General features: G+C 44.4%; 1 protein-coding gene across 1 annotated transcript in view; it reads right to left on the minus strand.

Annotated features, from left to right (window-relative positions):
• Positions 1 to 264: 264 nt before the first annotated feature.
• The window catches only part of ABLIM1 (actin binding LIM protein 1), a 415,530-nt gene continuing 395,553 nt past the window's right edge, over positions 265 to 20,241 (minus strand). Inside the window, exons 18-22 of the mRNA XM_082267949.1 lie at positions 17,271 to 17,331; positions 17,059 to 17,156; positions 8,770 to 8,844; positions 7,510 to 7,590; positions 265 to 862 (exon numbers count right to left, since the gene is read on the minus strand). Coding sequence (XP_082124075.1) covers positions 749 to 862; positions 7,510 to 7,590; positions 8,770 to 8,844; positions 17,059 to 17,156; positions 17,271 to 17,331 — 429 coding nt within the window. The 3' untranslated portion in view covers positions 265 to 748. The remainder of the gene's footprint in view (positions 863 to 7,509; positions 7,591 to 8,769; positions 8,845 to 17,058; positions 17,157 to 17,270; positions 17,332 to 20,241) is intronic.

Genomic DNA, 20,241 nt, shown 5'->3' on the forward strand with positions numbered 1-20,241 from the left:
TTTAAGTATTCACTAGATATTTCAGTGGCTGTCCAGTATACCTTCATTATAAATGTTGTTGTTCCCACATTTGTTACAGTTCCCCTTGAGTGTTGTTCCTGATCTGTACCACTACCCTAGATCTGAGGTTTCTGATTTGTACCACTTTTCCCAGGAGGAGCAGAAGTCTACGTGAAGTCTTGCTCTATGCCCAGCTGATGGTTTGCCTGATGATGTAGGCCCATGAAGAGGGATACCAGGTACCTAGAGAAGTAATATGAGGTCTTGCATGGCCTAGATAAATTTAAAGCCAAGTTTAACAATGGTCACCCCTTTTCTAAGGAAAGCGGCTCTAGAATCATGTCTGTTATCAGCACTATGACCAGTCCACTCTATAGATCACAACATCCCAGTGTTATATCGACTTCAAAAAGTTAAATTCTCTTGCACAAACACACACACAAAAAAAAAAAGCACCCCCAGGCAACTTGCACGCTCTTCCTATATTTGGATCCGCAGGGGAGGGCATAGTGATCCGCGGGGGAGGGCAGAGTGAGCCAGTGTGGCAGTTTAAGGACACCTGCCATCCATTGTCCAATGGCACGCCTAGAGACAGGATGTGGAGTAGCGTGGGAAGGCAGGGTGGCACCACGCCCTCTTTCCCACTAGCACCGCCCCGTTCGAGGGTATATCTTATCACACGGGGCAGAGTATTGGGTTGCTTCCTGTAAGTGACACAGCCGCAGAAGGGCTCCGGCGGTAAAACGTCTCAGAAAAGCCGGGCCCTCTTCTTCAATTCATTGCGTCTCCAAAGCGGCAGCTTGTCGAATTCCTGTATTGTCATCTTAAAGATCTCTTGGAACACTTCGGGTGCCAGGTGACGCTGCGGAGAGGACACGGAGAGGGCATTAAATCCACACTGCACACAGTCTTCATTTATTTATTTTACATTTAATAAAGTCATTGGCTAAAAAACAATCTGTGCTAAGAGAAACAACCACAATTCCTTCAGGATATGCTCCTTGCCTGGCTGTCATGCAGATCCTTCTGCTGGAATACTTTCTAAATCAGGGGTGTCCAAACTATGGCCCTCCAGCTGTTCAGAAACTACAATCCCCATGAGGCATTGTAAATCTCTGACATTCCCAGACATTACTGGGCATGATGAGAATTGTAGTTCCTGAACAGCTGGATGGCCAGAGTTTGGACACCCCTGTTCTAAATCAATGACCTGGAACAACCATTTTGTTTAGTGGCTGTAACTTAATTTTCTGCATGTTTGTTCCAGCTGACCGACTGAAAAAGTATAACTAAAGCCCAAACATGGATGGCGGGTGGAAGGGTTAGAATATATGACAGGTTTTTATTGCTGTCTGTGTCCCCGCAGGGGATATTCATTTTCTCAATATTCCCGGGCCGCACTGTGACAGGAAGTAAATGAAAATTCAAAAATGTTTTAGTTGGCACCGGAACAGGAAGTGAAGAGAAATCTTTTAACGTGGACACCATCACTTGGAGAGATTTCCTCTCACTCCCTGTTGTGTCTCCAGAACAAGATGTTTTTTTCTGATTGGGCACAGACCGCAAGGAAAAAAACAAAACAAAAACAACTCCCCCCCCCTCTCAAAAAAATAAAAATTACATTTATTCTTGCAAGTATTAATTGGAATTACATTATGAATCTATGGAGCCTAATGATTTTAATCATTTTTTGTAGCTTTTTGCCCTGATTACCTGTCCATCCTGCCAGTGTCTGCAGTGCCTCCTGGATTTCCTGTAAGGGGGTGACAACACTAAACCAGCAACTCCCAATGCTGCAGTAGCATTGTCACCCTTTTCAGCGGTGCCACTAAGCTCCACCCACAGCCTCAGCCCTATATGAATGGGATGGCAGTCACATGACATCTGATGACTCCGCTCCAGTATGGTAAAATCTGTATTTTGTTTTTATCATGCATATAGTGTATGGAGTAACTCCTGGTTTGCATATACTTTAAACCTTTCTTTGCTCTGAAAAAAATGGATTTTTGTAAGATCTTACCGTAAAATCCTTTTCTCTTAAGCTCATTGACAGACGTAGTCCTCCTTGATTAATATCAACTCGGGTTATATTGCCCTCTACAGGAGTAGGACTAGACAGGAAAGAAAACGTTCTGGCCACACCTTAGGGGCAGTCCCAGAGGGTATATCCTCTCTCTCTCTGCTACAGCAGTCAGTTATGTCACAAAGCAGTGTTTAGAGAATTTAACCCAACCCAACTCAAAAACAGAGGTGCGGGTACTACGTCTGTCAATGAGCTAAGAGAAAAGGATTTTACGGTAAGATCTTACAAAAATCCATTTTTCTCTGTCGCTCATTGACAGACGTAGTCCTCCTTGATTAATATCAACTCGGGACGTCCCAAAGCAGTGCCACAAATGAGGGGTGGGATAAAAATCAAAATCCAATCTAGAAGGCCCAACCGGTGCCAACTAGAAGTCTTAAAGGCTCATCAATCACACGATGAGACTCAACTGAAATTCCAACGGAAAAAAACCCTTGAGGTAGACCACCGGTCTCCTCAAATTGCGGCCTGCAAAACCTTGCGGCCAAAAGAGGCATCCACCGATGCCATCACATCAACTTTATACAATTTTGTAAAGGTATGCACCGATGACCAGGTAGCCGCCTTGCAAACCTGGACCACTGACGGCTGATTGTGGAAGGCCCAGGAAGCACTAAGCGCCCGAGTGGAGTGCGCCTTAACAGGGAACGGAGGATTCCGACCCTTAATAGAATAAGCCTGTACCACCGTCTGTCTGATCCATTTGGAGATAGTCACGGCAGATGCAGGCAACCCCTTTCTGGGGCCATCCGTGATCACAAAAAGTGAATCCGTTTTACGGAGCGATTCCGTAGTCTTCAGGTATACCCTGATTGCCCGAACTACATCCAAGGAATGCAACGCACATTCCCGAGGATGATTGGGCTTAGGACACAAGGAAGGTAGCACAATATCTTCATTCAGATGAAAATCTGAAACCACCTTAGGAAGAAAGGATGGCTTTGGATGAAGAACTACCTTATCCCTATGAACCACTAGATATGGGGAATGGCATGATAATGCAGCCAGTTCTGACACCCTGCGTGCAGAAGTGATAGCCACCAAGAAGGCCACCTTCTGGGATAAAGTAAGCAAGGGAATCTCCCTGATATTTTCAAAGGGAGGTTTCTGCAGAACCGACAAAACCAAATTAAGATCCCAGGGCGGTAAGGGCGCGCGCACTGGTGGAGCCAAGTGCCGCACCCCCTGGATGAAATTCCGCACCAAGGAATGAGTAGCCAGCGGCTTCTGAAAGAGGATTGCTAACGCTGAAACCTGACCCTTGATGGTGCTCAAGGATAGTTTCTGTTCAACCCCCTTTTGCAAAAAAGCCAAAATTCGGGTCACCAAATAGGTACGTGGGGGAAATCCCAAAGATTCACACCACGCAATATAAGTCTTCCATGTGCAATAATAGACTTTGCTGGAAGTCGCTTTCCTTGCTTTAATTAAAGTAGGAATAACTGAAGCTGACAATCCTCTGTCCTTCAGTACCTGGGTCTCAATGGCCAGGCCATTAAAACCAGCAACTGTAAAGCACGATGGAAGATCGGTCCTTGAGACCGCAGATCCTCCCTGAGAGGAAGTCTCCACGGAGCGTCCGCGATTAGCCTGCCCAAGTCGGCGTACCCGGCTTGACGAGGCCAGCCCGGAATTTCCAGGATAACTGGAGTTCCCTCCACCTCTATCCTGCGGAGAAATCTCAGCAGCAACCTGAGAGGGGGGAAGACATATAATAGCTGATACTGCCCCTACGGGGCGTTCAGCGCGTCTGCTGCGTCCGCTAGAGGATCGCGGGCGCGAGTTACCAACCTCCGCGCCTTCCTGTTGAGCCGATATGCCAACAGATCCACCTCCGGGATGCCCTAATGAAGACACAGATGGTGAAATCCTTGGTGATCGACCTAAGTCCTCACCATGACATTGTCTGACTGGATCCGAACCGGGCTGCCCTAGAGCTGCTTGGTCCAGGCAATCAGACAAAGTCTGATCGCTCTCGGTTCCCACACATTTCGGAGCTATGGCCTGCACGCGCTCGTAGGCTGAACTGGGGTGACCACTGGATCTCAACATCCAGCCCGTCGCCCAGTTTCAGCGTACTTGCTTGAAGATCTCACAGGAACACTGGAGAAGAAAAGCTGCCTAAAAAAGTATTTCTAAAAAATCTTGCCAGGACCAAAAGATCCTAGCAAGGAACTTAGGTCCTTACTCCTAACGAGACAGAAAAAAACTGACTGCTGTAGCAGAGAGAGAGAGGATATACCCTCTGGGACTGCCCCTAAGGTGTGGCCAGAACATTTTCTTTCCTGTCTAGTCCTACTCCTGTAGAGGGCAGTATAACCCGAGTTGATATTAATCAAGGAGGACTACGTCTGTCAATGAGCGACAGAGAAAAAGGTTTTGACTGTGTATACACTCACCGGCCACTTTATTAGGTACACCTTGCTAGTACCGGGTTGGACTCCATTTTACCTTCAGAAATGCCTCCATTCTTCATAGCATAGATTCTAAAAGGTGTTGGAAACATTCCTCAGAGATTTTGCTCCATAGTGACATGATGGCATCACGCAGATTTGTCAACTGCACGTCCATGATGCCAATCGTGGGAGATTCCCAAAGGTGTTCTATTGGATGAGATGTGTTGACTGTGGAGGCCATTGGAGTACAGTGACCTCATTGTCATGAAGAAGAAACCAGTGGTGAGATGATTTGAGCTTTGTGACATGGTGCATTATCCTGCTGGAAGGAGCCATCAGAAGATGGGTACACTGTAGTCATAAAGGGATGGACATGGTCAGCAACAATACTCAGGTAGATTGTGGCGCTTAAACAATGCTCAATTGGTACCAAAAAGGGGCCCAAAGTGTGCCAAGAAATTATCCCCCACACCATTACACCACCACCAGCCTGAGCCGTTGATACAAGGCAGGATGGATCCATTCTTTCATGTTGTTTTACGCCAAATTCTGACCCACCATCCGAATGTCGCAGCTGAAATCGAGCCTCATCAGACCAGGCAACATTTTTCCAATCTTCTGTTGTCCAATTTTGGTGAGCCTGTGCAAATTGTAGTCTCAGTTTCCTGTTTTTAGCTGACAGGAATGACACCCGGTGTGGTTTTCTGCTGCTGTAGCCCATCTGCCTCAAGGTTGGATGTGTTGTGCGCTCAGAGATGGTATGCTGCATACCTTGCTTATAACAGTATTTGAGTTACTGTTGCCTTTCTATCATTCATTTATGCCCATTCTCCTCTGACATCAACAAGGCATTTCCCTCCGCACAACTGCGGCTCACTGGATATTTTCCCTTTTTCTGACCAGTCTCTGTAAATCCGAGAGATGGTTGTGCGTGAAAATCCCAGTAGATCAGCAGTTTGTGAAATACCCAGACCAGCCCGTCTGGCACCAACAACCATGCCACGTTCAAAGTCACTTAAATTTCCTTTCTTCTCCATTCTGATGCTCGGTTTGAACTTCAGCAGGTCGTCTTCACCACGCCTAGATGCCTAAATGCATTGAGTTGCTGCCATGTGATTGGCTGATTAGCAATTTGTGTTACCAAGCAGTTGAACAGGTGTACCTAATACAGTGGTTGGTGAATGTATACTGTAAGCCAGTGAGTCAGCATAACAGCCAGCCAGCTAGCATTTTCGCAAAAGTAGGTCAGCAAAGGTCATTTAAATCCCAACTGAACTTTCAATTTGAATCCACTAAATATTTTGGAGGAGCATAAAACAGAAGGTGTGCAAAGTCCTACAGTTTGTTTTGCTTAGAAAACAACCAAAGAAAGGGCTGTCTAATGGCAGCACGCTACAAAGTATGGAAGCCACGGTCTCTCTGCAGAGGTCTGACACATGCCCTGCTGAGTCAGACTAGTAGCTCTGGAATAAACATGCTTTCTGTTGATTGGAGAGTTATTAGCTAGGGGTGTGTCAGAACTTCCACCCAGAGAGCAAGGGTCCTTCTCTGCAGAATGTTGACAGGGGACAGGCTTTTCTACTCAGGCTGTGGCTGCTTTAGAAAAAGAACCAACTGTAAGGCCTAGCACACCTTTTACTTTTGATGCACATGTCATGTAAACTCAAAATTCAGATGGGCTTTATGGGCTTATTTAAACTTCCGCATTGGGGTAACACATGCGTTAACCTGTGTATTATCCCAATATGCAATAATGCACATAACATGCATTGTCATTCATTTTGAACGGCACTTTAATGCACTAAGGCTATGCCCCTGCATTGTAACATGCCACAAATACATTGCATTGGATAAAAAGGGTCTTGTGCTTTTCCTAAAGTGTTACTAAATCCACAACAGTAAAATCAGTCTGTATATGCATTAAAGCATGTGTGTTATACTCACTGTGGAACCTAAGGGGTTAATCCTCTGCATTGTGTAAAAAGGCTGTTTGATCCTGTCTTCTCTGATCCTCCCCAAACCATCTCCTGATAGAACAGAGGCTAGGGGACAAGCTGCACATTCTCCGTTTGGTGTATATTGCTAGGGAGTTTTTTTTTTTCTTGGGAGAATGCATGTGATCAGCACAGGGCCAATCAGTACTGTTCAGACAGAGGGTCAGGGGTCCTGCAGCCTCATAGGACAGTCAGAGCCGAATGAAAACTCCTTCTACAATTTTTAACCAGACACTAATAGAAGTCACAAGACTGCTATATAATGCTGATGAGAAAAGGTATTTAGCGGTTTATGTTTACTAAAACAATTGCATTTCCATGTTCTGTGTACTGTGGGAGACCAGATCCACCCCATTAGATTGTAAGCTATTCTGAGCAGGGCCCTCTTAATCCTCTTGTATTTTATTGTATTGTATATGTACTGTCTCCCTCTAATATTGTAAAGCGCTGCGTAAACTGCTGGCGCTATAGAAATCCTTAATAATAATAATAATATAGTGAATGTAGGTTCCTGGGGAGACCAGATATAGTGATTGCAGGATCCTGGGGAGACCAGATATAGTGATTGCAGGTTCCTGTGGAGAGCAGATATAGTAAATGCAGGATCCTGGGGAGAGCAGATATAGTGAATGCAGGATCCTGGGGAGACCAGATATAGTGAATGCAGGCTCCTGGGGAGACCAGATATAGTGACTGCAGGATCCTGGGGAGACCAGATATAGTGAATGCAGGATCCTGGGGAGATCAGATATAGTGAATGCAGGCTCCTGGGGAGACCAGATATAGTGAATGCAGGATGCTGGGGAGACCAGATATAGTGAATGCAGGATGCTGGGGAGACCAGATATAGTGAATGCAGGATCCTGGGGAGACCAGATATAGTGAATGCATGCTCCTGGGTTTAGTAACACTTTAAGCATGTTAGGGTGCATTGGTGGCTCATTGAACATGCCTTAGTACGGCAAAGAAGTAAATGGGTTCTTAATATTTACTAAATGAAAAAAGAGAAATTCAAAGGAAGAGTCACTGGTCTCACCTCCAGTCTAGTCCGGTCCACATCCCTTAGGATCTTGTTCCGAGCCCTGTTTGTTACCATCAGCATCTCATAGGGGTGAATCTGGGATAAACCAAGCAAATCATCAGTACTCATGGACTGTATGATAGAGCAGAACTCCCACTTCTGTAGAGGGAGGGCAAGTCATATGTGTTTGGCTGGTAGTAATGGAGGGGTGGCAATGTTAATCTCAGCCACTAGAGGGCAACATGGAACAATGGGGTACAGAGTACTGTCCCATCACTATTCCAGATACTGCTAGGGGTGCAGCCCTCTCCCTATAGGAATCCCCGAGAATCATGACAGTCCTGGGACCCCATGCCCTATTATCACTGCCCAATTGTTATTGTGAGAACCTTCTGGACCCACAAACCAATTTAATCACACTATGATGTCATACCGGTCTTGGAACCCCACAAAACAAGTTGGGGCCTGACTATGGGGCCCTTTATTTCGGTATGAAAGAATTGCCAGACATCTCTGTTTAAAGAAAACTTTTCCTTTAGAGGAATGCCAAGGCCAACATTGCTGATGCATCATTCTGAAAAATTATCTGGCTGCTAGGTTGACGATTCTTCAAGTCACTGACCTGGAACAAGCAAGCAAATGAGAATGTCTAACATTAAAGCCATAGAGTAAGAAAAACAGCCAGGAAATTTGCATTTTTTAGAAGATGATCAATGCAGGCTCCTGTATTCCTCCTAAGGAATTTTACAATAAGTCCACCCAAAAAATGATATATACAGCAGTCCACAATCTATATGTGCTTATTAGGGGGCACCTGTCACGAGACATATAAAAAAAACATTAAAGAGACCTGTCATGTAGGCCTGCTGACCTACTTCTGAAAATGCTCTTCGTCTGGCTGCATCTGACTTCAACTGCAGGGCTGGGACAGGTATACAGCCGGTAAAACCAGAGCTCCTCATTTACATGCTACTGGTAAGATACTTAAGCGGGGCGATTAGCATTTTCAGAAGGTGGCCAACAACAGCAGCCTACCTGACGGGTCCATCCAAAACTGGACTGATACCCCATAATGTAACCCAAAAATTGAACATTTCATAATAATAAATCCTCCTAGCCTGACCCCTCTGCCACCTTCACCCTGAGAACCCCCAAAAAAGACGGCGCCCCCTTTCACCAGATCAGAGGAAGTGAAAGCCGAGGCACCCCCAAGCATCATCCATTTCCCCCGTAAGCATCGGCGCCATGTCTTGTAGTGTATAAAGGAGAACTTGCCTTTGGTTCCAACATGTTGGGCATAGAGACACCCCTATCCATTCTCATGGCGGGAACGTGACCATCGGGCAGTGACTATGTGGAGAAACATTCAGAGAAGCACCAGTTACACAGAAGCAGGGAGGGTTCACTGCGCTTCCTACACACCAGCTCTAAGGGTATACATGCAGCTATGTGGATTCAGGACGAGCGCACAGACAGGTCTAACCACAGAGCGCAAAGGGTTAAGGCAGGAGCTCTGTCACACTGCAGGTAAGCAGGAAAAATTACTAGATCCACCCGGAATTCATACAGGTCCTTCTCAAAAAATTAGCATATTGTGATAAAGTTCATTATTTTCTGTAATGTACTGATAAACATTAGACTTTCATATGTTTTAGATTCATTACACACAGCTGAAGTAGTGCAAGCCTTTTATTGTTTTAATATTGATGATTTTGGCATACAGCTCATGAAAAACCAAAATTCCTATCCTATTCCTATTAGCATATTTCATCCGACCAATAAAAAAAAAGTATTTTTAATACAAAAAAAGTCAACCTTCAAATAATTATGTTCAGTTATGCACTCAATACTTGGTCGTGAATCCTTTTGCAGAAATGACTGCTTCAATGCGGCGTGGCATGGAGGCAATCCGCCTGTGGCACTGCTGAGGTGTTATGGAGGCACAGGATGCTTCGATAGCGGCCTTGAGCTCATCCAGAGTGTTGGGTCTTGCGTCTCTCAACTTTCTCTTCACGACATCCCACAGATTCTCTATGGGGTTCAGGTCAGGAGAGTTGGCAGGCCAATTGAGCACAGTAATACCATGGTCAGTAAACCATTTACCAGTGGTTTTGGCACTGTGAGCAGGTACCAGGTCGTGCTGAAAAATGAAATCTTCATCTCCATAAAGCTTTTCAGCAGATGGAAGCATGAAGTGCTCCAAAATCTCCTGATAGCTAGCTGCATTGACCCTGCCCTTGATAAAACACAGTGGACCAACACCAGCAGCTGACATGGCACCCCAGACCATCACTGACTGTGGGTACTTGACACTGGACTTCAGGCATTTTGGCATTTCCCTCTCCCCAGTCTTCCTCCAGACTCTGGCACCTTGATTTCCGAATGACATGCAAAATTTGCTTTCATCCGAAAAAAGTACTTTGGACCACTGAGCAACAGTCTGCTTCTCTGTAGCCCAGGTCAGGAGCTTCTGCCGCTGTTTCTGGTTCAAAAGTGGCTTGACCTGGGGAATGCGGCACCTGTAGCCCCTTTCCTGCACACGCCTGTACACGGTGGCTCTAGATGTTTCTACTCCAGACTCAGCCCACTGCTTCCGCAGGTCCCCCAAGGTCTGGAATCGGTCCTTCTCCACAATCTTCCTCAGGGTCCGGTCACCTCTTCTCGTTGTGCAGCGTTTTCTGCCACACTTTTTCCTTCCCACAGACTTCCCACTGAGGTGCCTTGATACAGCACTCTGGGAACAGCCTATTCATTCAGAAATTTCTTTCTGTGTCTTACCCTCTTGCTTGAGGGTGTCAATGATGGCCTTCTGGACTGCAGTCAGGTCGGCAGTCTTACCCATGATTGCGGTTTTGAGTAACGAACCAGGCTGGGAGTTTTTAAAAGCCTCAGGAATCTTTTGCAGGTGTTTAGAGTTAATTAGTTGAGTCAGATGATTAGGTTAATAGCTTGTTTAGAGAACCTTTTCATGATATGCTAATTTTTTGAGATAGGAATTTTGGTTTTTCATGAGCTGTATGCCAAAATCATCAATATTAAAACAATAAAAGGCTTGCACTACTTCAGTTGTGTGTAATGAATCTAAAATATACGAAAGTCTAATGTTTATCAGTACATTACAGAAAATAATGAACTTTATCACAATATGCTAATTTTTTGAGAAGGACCTGTATTTCAATTTTGGGGTGGTGACTAACATGGTGGAGCACCCATTGGTTTCGTACATCTTTCAGGGACTCCAGCTCTGCTCAACTGCTGCAATGTTTCATATGACTTGTGAGCATGTGCAGCAGGTGGAGTGAGACTCCATTGGGCTCTACGTTATGACAGCTGGAAACTAAGAGGTACAAAATGATGGAGAAGCCTCTGGATGCGTCCACCTGCAGCCATTACCCCAAAATGGAATCATTCTTCTTTTGGGTAGTATTACTGCTTAAGCATTCAATCTTATCACTGTTGTCTTGTGACACTGTCTGCAGTCTACACGGGCAAGTCAATGGTCTGTCCCCTTTTGCAATCATCTTTCAGTTTTCTAATGCTTTATTGTTGCACCAGCACGCCTGCTGCCTTCCTCTGGGGCCCTGGCTTGAGTGAGGGGCCCAGGCTCAGCGACATGAACAATAAAGCTGAAATGTTCTCTCCCTTTACCTGTTCCCAGTGTATGGAATCAGTCAGGTGGCATCAAAAAGATTATAACCGGAAGATGAAAGAGGCACCTGTGTGTTATCATGGCACTGTACCGCTGACCAGCCAAGGATGGCACTGCATTGTTACTAGTAAAAGATGGCACTGCATTGCTCCCAGCCAAGAATGGAATTGCACTGCTCATAGAGAAAAAAGTCATTGTACTGCTTGCCAGGCCAGGATGGCGCTGCACTGCTCCTAGCAAAATATGGTAATGCATACCTCCCAGCCACAGATGGCACTGCACTGCTACTAGCAAAAGATTGTAATGCATAGCTCCTAGCAAAAGATGGCACTGCACTGCTCCTAGCAAAAGATTGTAATGCATAGCTCCTAGCAAAAGATGGCATGGCACTGCTCCTAACAAAAGATTGTAATGCGTAGCTCCCAGCCTCAGAAAGCACTGCACTGCTTCTAGCAAAATATTGTAATGCATAGCTCCCAGTCACGGATGGCACTGCAATGCTACTAGCATAAGATGGCACTCCACTGCTGACCACCCAAGAATGGTACTGCTGACCAGTCAAGGATGCCACTGTTCTGCTGACCAGGCCAGGATGGCACTGCACTGCATATTAGGCCAGGATAGCATTGCACTGCTGACCAGGCCAGGATGGCAATGCACTGCTCCTAGCAAAATATTGTAATGCATTGCTCCCAGCCACGGATGGTACTGCACTGCTCCTAGCAAAAGATGGTACTGCGCTGCTTATCACCCAACAATGGCACTGCTGACCAGTCAAGGATGGCACTGTTCTGCTGACAAGGGTAGGATGGCATTGCACTGCTTACTACGCCAGGATAGCATTGGACTGCTGACCAGGCCAGGATGGCACTGCACTGCTCCAAGCAAAAGATGGTACTGTAGTGCTTTAAAGCCAAAAAATGGCATTGCAACCCCAGATGACATTGCACTGCTGACCAACCAAGGATGGCACTGCACTGCTCCTAACAAAAGATGGCACTGCATGGCTCCCAGCGATGAGTAGCACTGCTCCTAGTGAAAGCTAGCACTACATTGCTGTCCAGCCAATAATGTCACTTGAGTGCAAGCCAAGGATGGCTCTGCACTGCTACCCAACCACACTGCACTGCTGACAAGCTAAGGATGGCACCGCTCTTCTAATCAACCAAGGATGGCACTGAAGTGGTCTCAGCCAAGAACGGCACTGCATTGCTGCATAGCCAAGGATGGCATTGCTGATCACCCTAAGATGGCACTAAACTGGCGATCTATCCAAGGATGGCACTGGACTTTTGATCATCCAAGGAGATGACGCTACATTTCTTATCCAACAAGGGTGACACTGCACTGGTCTCAGCCAAGGGTGGCACTGCACTGTTGCACAATATCACTTAATAATGTGCCATCACACAGCATAAGACCTATCAGTACTCAATACCTGTCAGCACTGCAGATAACTAATTGGCACTTTTGCCTTCCAGGCTTGGAGATCTAGATTTGTATCTAACCTGCATGGAGTTTGTATATTTTCTCCCACAATCCAAAGACATATTGGTAAGCTCACTGACATCAATTCAAACTGGCTCTGGAATGTGTACACTAATGAGGCAATAGATGGTGAGCCGACTGCAAATCACAGTATTGCAGTGCTGCACCCCGCAACAGCACAGTGCTATCCAATAAGGAAGCAGAGCACAACAGGTTATATTAAACCTTTACATCATACAGTATCTCACAAAAGTGAGTACACCCCTCACATTTTTGTGAATATTTTATTATAACTTTTCATATGACAACACTGAAGAAATGACACTTTGCTACAATGTAAAGTAGTGAGTGTACAGCTTGTATAACAGTGAAAATTTGCTGTCCACCCAAAATAACTCAACACACAGCTATTAATATCTAAACCGCTGGCAACAAAGTGAGTACACCCCTAAGTGAAAAAGTCAAAATTGGGCCCAAAGTGTCAATATTTTTGTGGCCACCATTATTTTCCAGCACTGCCTTAACCCTCTTGGGCATGGAGTTCACCAGAGCTTCACAGGTTGCCACTGGAGTCCTCTTCCCCCCTCCTCCATGACGACATCATGGAGCTGGTGGATGTTATAGACCTTGCGCTCCTCCATCTTCCATTTGAGGATGCCCCACAGATGCTCAATAGGGTTTAGGTTTGGAGACATGCTTGGCCAGTCCATCAACTTTACCTTCAGCTTCTTTAGCAAGGCAGTGGTCATCTTGGAGTTGTGTTTGGGTCGTTATGTTGGAAAAATGCCCTGCGGCCCAGTCTCCACAGGGAGGGGATCATGCTCTGCTTCAGTATGTCACAGTACATGTTGGCATTCATGGTTCCCTCAATGAACTGTAGCTCCCCAGTAGTGGCAGCACTCATGCAGCCCCAGACTATGACACTCCCACCACCATGCTTGACTGTAGGCAAGACACACTTGTCTCTGTACTCCTCAATTGGTTGCCACCACACACGCTTGACACCATCTGAACCAAATAACTTTATCTTGGTCTCATCAGACCGCAGAACATGGTTCCAGTAATCCATGTCCTTAGTCTGCTTGTCTTCAGCAAACTGTTTGCGGGCTTTCTTGTGCATCATCTTTAGAAGAGGCTTCCTTCTGGGACGACAGCCATGCAGACCAATTTGATGCAGTGCGGCGTAGCACTGACAGGCTGACCCCCACCCCTTCAACCTCTGCAGCAATGCTGGCAGCACTCATACATCTATTTCCCAAAGACAACCTCTAGATTTGACGATGAGCACGTGCACTCAACTTCTTTGGTTGAGGCCTGTTCCGAGTGGAATCTGTCCTGTTAAACTGCTGTATGGTCTTGGCCACCGTGCTGCAGCTCAGTTTCAGGGTCTTGACAATCTTCTTATAGCCTAGACCATCTTTATGTAGAGCAACAATTCTTTTTTTCAGATCCTTTAGAGAGTTCTTTGCCATGAGGTGCCATGCTGAACTTCCAGTGACCAGTATGAGAGAGTGAGAGCAACCAAATTTAACCCACCTGCTCCCCATTCACACCTGAGTCCTGACTAATGAGTCACATGACATTAGGGAGGGAAAATGGCTAATTGGGCCCAATTTGGATATTTTCACTTAGGGGTGTACTCACTTTTGTTGCCAGTGGTTTCGACATTAATGGCTGTGTGTTGAGTTATTTTGAGGGAACAGACATTTTTTTTACAATTACATTGTAGCAAAGTGTAATTTCTTCAGTGTTTTCACATGAAAAGATATAATAAAATATTTACAAAAATATGAGGGTGTACTCACTTTTGTGAGATACTGTATAAGATGATTAGTACAAAGATTACAGGATATAATATACTGTACACGCAGAAAGCCACAATGATAATCACAGCTTTATTCAGCAGATAACAATGCAAAGTACCCATGTGGAAAGCATCAGATGGAATCTCTGAATCATAGGCTGCATACTATTAGTTCTGGAGCAATGAGGCCACATTTAGTGAAGCCTAATAGCTTCAGCTTCACTGCCCTAGAACGAATACCTGGCCTGGGAACCAGAGCTAAAAAAGGTATTCTTTTAAAGTAAACCTTTTACCAAAAAAACAGTGCTAAAACACGTGGCAGCTCACTAAATACAAACCAATGTTTCCGCCAGGTGTATCATTAGCAGCACTAAGCTGAAGAATTGTTATCTCCAGAGTCCAGGCACAGAGCAATGCCCGGGGCTGCTGACTCCACGCAAGCTGCATGCTGTAGAAATGTACAGTGGGTACGGAAAGTATTCAGACCCCCTTAAATTTTTCACTCTTTGTTATATTGCAGCCATTTGCTAAAGTCATTTAGGTTCATTCTTCTTCCTCATGAATGTACACATAGCACCCCATACTGACAGAAAAACACAGAATTGTTGACATTGTTGCAGATTTATTAAAAAAGAAAAACTGAAATATCACATGGTCCTAAGTATTCAGACCCTTTGCTCAGTATTTAGTAGAAGCCCCCTTTTGATCTAATACAGCCAGGAGTCTTTTTGGGAAAAATGCAACAAGTCTTTCACACCTGGATTTGGGGATCCTCTGCCATTCCTCCTTGCAGATCCTCTCCAGTTCTGTCAGGTTGGATGGTAAACGTTGGTGGACAGCCATTTTTAGGTCTCTCCAGAGATGCTCAATTGGGTTTAAGTCAGGGCTCTGGCTGGGCCATTCAAGAACAGTCACGGAGTTGTTGTGAAGCCACTCCTTCGTTATTTTAGCTGTGTGCTTAGGGTCATTGTCTTGTTGGAAGGTAAACCTTCGGCCCAGTCTGAGGTCCAGAGCACTCTGGAGAAGGTTTTTGTCCAGGATATCCCTGTACTTGGCCGCATTCATCTTTCCCTCGATTGCAACCAGTTGTCCTGTCCCTGCAGCTGAAAAACACCCCCACAGCATGATGCTGCCACCACCATGCTTCACTGTTGGGACTGTATTGGACAGGTGATGAGCAGTGCCTGGTTTTCTCCACACATACCGCTTAGAATTAAGGCCAAAAAGTTCTATTTTGGTCTCATCAGACCAGAGAATCTTATTTCTCACCATCTTGGAGTCCTTCAGGTGTTTTTTTAGCAAACTCCATGCGGGCTTTCATGTGTCTTACACTGAGGAGAGGCTTCCGTTGGGCCACTCTGCCATAAAGCCCCGACTGGTGGAGGGCTGCAGTGATGGTTGACTTTCTACAACTTTCTCCCATCTCTTGACTGCATCTCTGGAGCTCAGCCACAGTGATCTTTGGGTTCTTCTTTACCTCTCTCACCAAGGCTCTTCTCCCCCGATAGCTCAGTTTGGCCGGACGGCCAGCTCTAGGAAGGGTTCTGGTCGTCCCAAACGTCTTCCATTTGAGGATTATGGAGGCCACTGTGCTCTTAGGAACCTTAAGTGCAGCAGAAATCTTTTTGTAACCTTGGCCAGATCTGTGCCTTGCCACAATTCTGTCTCTGAGCTCTTCAGGCAGTTCCTTTGACCTCATGATTCTCATTTGCTCTGACATGCATTGTGATCTGGAAGGTCTTATATAGACAGGTGTGTGGCTTTCCTAATCAAGTCCAATCAGTATAATCAAACACAGCTGGACTCAAATGAAGGTGTAGAACCATCTCAAGGATGATCAGAAGAAATGGAAAGCACCTGAGTTAAATATATGAGTGTCACAGCAAAGGGTCTGAATACTTAGGACCATGTGATATTTCAGTTTTTCTTTTTTAATAAATCTGCAACAATGTCAACAATTCTGTGTTTTTCTGTCAGTATGGGGTGCTATGTGTACATTCATGAGGAAGAAGAATGAACTTAAATGATTTTAGCAAATGGCTGCAATATAACAAAGAGTGAAAAATTTAAGGGGGTCTGAATACTTTCCGTACCCACTGTATATTTTGATTGAAACCACTAATTTTTCACTGCTGACTACTCAAAAAATGGATGTAAAAAAACAAATAAAAGTGAATTCTGCATTATCGCAAGTTCTGTAATCTTGATTTACATGTGACAGATTAAGAAATAAAACTTACTAGACTGTCAGACTGAAAACAGTGACCATGCAGTAACACAAACACATAATGTAAAAAGTTTTTGAGGACAAGTAGCTGATACAGTGTCATTCATTTCTATGCATTTCAGCTGCTGTATCCATGAATGTCCCTGGTGTGTCAAACATAAAAATATGATGAATAATAAAAATATATACATACACACATTAATATATATAAATATATATATATAATACACATCAAGTGTTTATATATATTTACATGAAGTGTTTAATTTAAAGTTGTGGCATTTTGTAACAAAAAGACAAATGGGGACAGACAGACCATTTCTGGGGACAGACAGACAGACATGTATCATTCCTACCCTACTAAAGTACATTCACCAGTGTAAATCTCATACACACCACATGGGGGCAGACTGGAGCAGAGGTTAGGCAAATATCACCATACTGCCCCCTTTCAGTAAAACATCTTAGGGGCAAGGGGGCACCTACCTGAAAATCTGTAGGAGGGAAACAGAAAATATAGTCATTAGCTCTCATTATAGATTTCTTTATTTATTTTTTTTAACACTGTATACTACTTTTAAGTGTTTTTATATAGTGCTGCTGCTTACCTCGAACGCCACTGCTTATGTCCCCGTAACTGTCATACTGCGCAAAATCCGTGGACACCGGCTGCAGCAAAAGAGGAAAAAGTCACTGATTTATTACAGACAGGAAGTTTGCATAAAAATTTTCATTTTATTTTAAAATAAAGTAAATTTACTATGAATAATAAACAAAGTACTGTATAGCTAAAGCCAAACATTTCTTTTTGTAGTTTTGGGTGGAGTGGAAAATAGTTAACTGGATACAGAAACCTCTGGCTGGTTTTTACTGCTCCTATAGCTCCCATATATTCTGTATTGTATCTAGGATGCAGTAAGGGTACCACTCCAATGTTCAAAAGGTCCAAATGGTATTTTATTTGATAATGGGAAACCCAGACATCCTCAGCATCAGGGTTACAACAAGTGAGAAAATATAAAACTTCACATAAAATAAAGCAGGAGTCTCCAAACGTTTCAGTACAAGGGCCACATTACACATTAATCTCTTTAATAAGGTATTAATAACGAAATTACTAATAATAATAAATAGAAACCGACATGGGTTTTGGAGTTGATGTCCTGCATAAATATTTAATTTAAAGTTTTTCCCTAATAGCCACAAAGGATATAAATCCATGTTGTGTGCACTAGTGATCGACCGATATTGGTTTTTCATTGCCGAAACAGATACCGATATTTTGGTCAATGCATATCGGTATTGGCCGATTATTTTTGTACATTTAAATTTTTTTTTTTTTTTTTAAATTTAACAGGTACTCTTGTAGAGGGATCTGGGGGACTAAAAGCCCATCCCTTGCACAAGTTTGGATGTTTTGAATGCTGTCATTTTTTTTTAATCTGGCACCAGACAGTACTTGGAAGGGATGTCACTCATGACATCACTTCCGGGTTTTTGCATGGAGACCCGATCAGAGACAAATGCGGCTTTGATCGGGTCTTCGGTGGCCATGCAGGCCGGTTGCCCGGGTCTCCCGGTTGGTCGGGAGACCCAGGCGAGCCACGGAAGGGGGACGTCCCCTCCTGCTCCTTGTAATGACAGCCGAGCAGCTTCTCAGCCGCATCGGTTGTCATTACAAGACAGCTGACCATCAGCTATGGACGCCGGTACCGGGGTGATGCCTCTAGCTGCAGGCATCACTCCGGTATAGCACTTTCCCGAAATATCTGCAATATCGGTCACCTTGGTGGCCGATTCCTATATATTGGGGAAAGTGCATATCGGCCCTCGATATATCGGCTTTGCCGATAATCGGCCGATCTCTAGTGTGCACCACATGCAAACCCAAGAGCTGTAGGAGGGGCTTAGCAGGCTCCACCCATGGCAGACTGTCTGCAGAAAACTACAGGTGGAGACAAGCCCAGTCACCCTGCAGAAAGAGAAAGAGCAGCAGTGACCGGTCTTTATTACTGGAAGCTCTTGCACTGAAATAAAGCTTTCACCTTGAATTACTGCACAAGTATGGAAGAATGTTCTCTATTTTTTGCCATCTTTTTTCCATTTAGGGGATTTCTGTTCACTTCCTGTATATTAGTTGCAATAGTGAGGGAAATCTCTCCAAAGTCAGAGGAATTCCCTCTTAGACTGTTGTCACCGCATATCCATTAGAATATTTCTTCTTAATTCCTGGCTAGGTGATAATGCAAAATGTTGAATCTTCCCTTATTTTAGTCCAAGTGATTTTGGCCACCAGGGCATAAGGGTGACTCTTAGGGTGAATTTTAGATATACGTTAACCCTTTTACTGTATACGTTAGAGGTGGTGGGGGAATTGTATACACAGTGTGTGTAAATCTGACCAGCCAACTGTTGGCTGTGGGATGGAAGTGATCTGGCAACTTTGCAGCTGCCCCATTGGCTTCCACATACCCTGGTAACTTTTTGGACCCTATGTAATGAAAAAAAAGTCTAATAACAAAAGAAAGAAAAAAAAATGTAAGAAACTGTAAAAAATTAAAGTTTCACCCAAAACACTTAAGCCCCGTACACACGTACCGATGGTCGGCTTACAAATGTTCCTCTTTTCTCCCCGGGATGTCGGTGTCTGCTGAAAAGTGCAAAGACAGCACAAGGACAGCACAAGAATTTTGTCCGCCGACTGCAGAAGTGATGTCATGTAATGGTTAACTTTCCCTGTGTTTTCTATTTTCTGAGCATGCCCAGTCTTGCAAATCTGCGGTCTGTCGGCCGAATTGTGTACTGACAGGCGAACAATCGTCCGTTCTGGTGTCGGCATACAAATATTTTCATGTTTGCAAGAAAGACTTTTGTCCGCGGATTGTGCGCAGACATCTGTCGGAGGCACCATACTAACACGCGTACAATCGGCAGATCCTTCGTCCACCGACGTTTGTATGCCGACAATCGGTACGTGTGTACGGGCCTTTAGGCCTCATGCACACTGGTTTCTTGTTTATCTCAACAAGAGATAATCAGAGTTATAAACTCACCTAAGCTGCAATTTTTTCACAGTCTAGGTGAGTTTATCAGAGTTTAACCACTTTACCACCGGAGGATTTTCCTGCTAAAAGACCAGGGGGTTTTTTGCGATTTTTTACTGCGTGACTTTAACGGACAATTGCGCGGTCGTGCGATGCTGTACCTAAACGAATTTCACGTCCTTTTTTTCCCACAAACAGAGCTTTCTTTTGGTGGTATTTGATCACCTGTGCGATTTTTTGATCACGCGCTATAAACAAAAAAAGAGCGTAATTTTTGCAAAAACAACAATATTTTTCACTTTTTTTATATGAAATTCCCCCAAAAGAAAAATGTAAAAATCAAAATTTTTTAACATTTTCGGCCAATTTGTTTTACGCTACATATGTTTGGTAAAAAAAAAAAATCGCAAAAAGCGTATTTTGATTGGTTTGCGCAAAAGTTATCGCGTTTACTAACAAAGGGAAAGATTTTTGTCATTTTTGGTGTTTTTTTTTTTAACGAGTAATGGCGGCGATCTGCGATTTTTTTTTTGCG

The sequence above is a fragment of the Pelophylax lessonae genome, assembly GCF_965119305.1.
Source record: "Pelophylax lessonae genome assembly, chromosome: 9".
NCBI classification, from domain to species: Eukaryota; Metazoa; Chordata; class Amphibia; order Anura; family Ranidae; genus Pelophylax; species Pelophylax lessonae.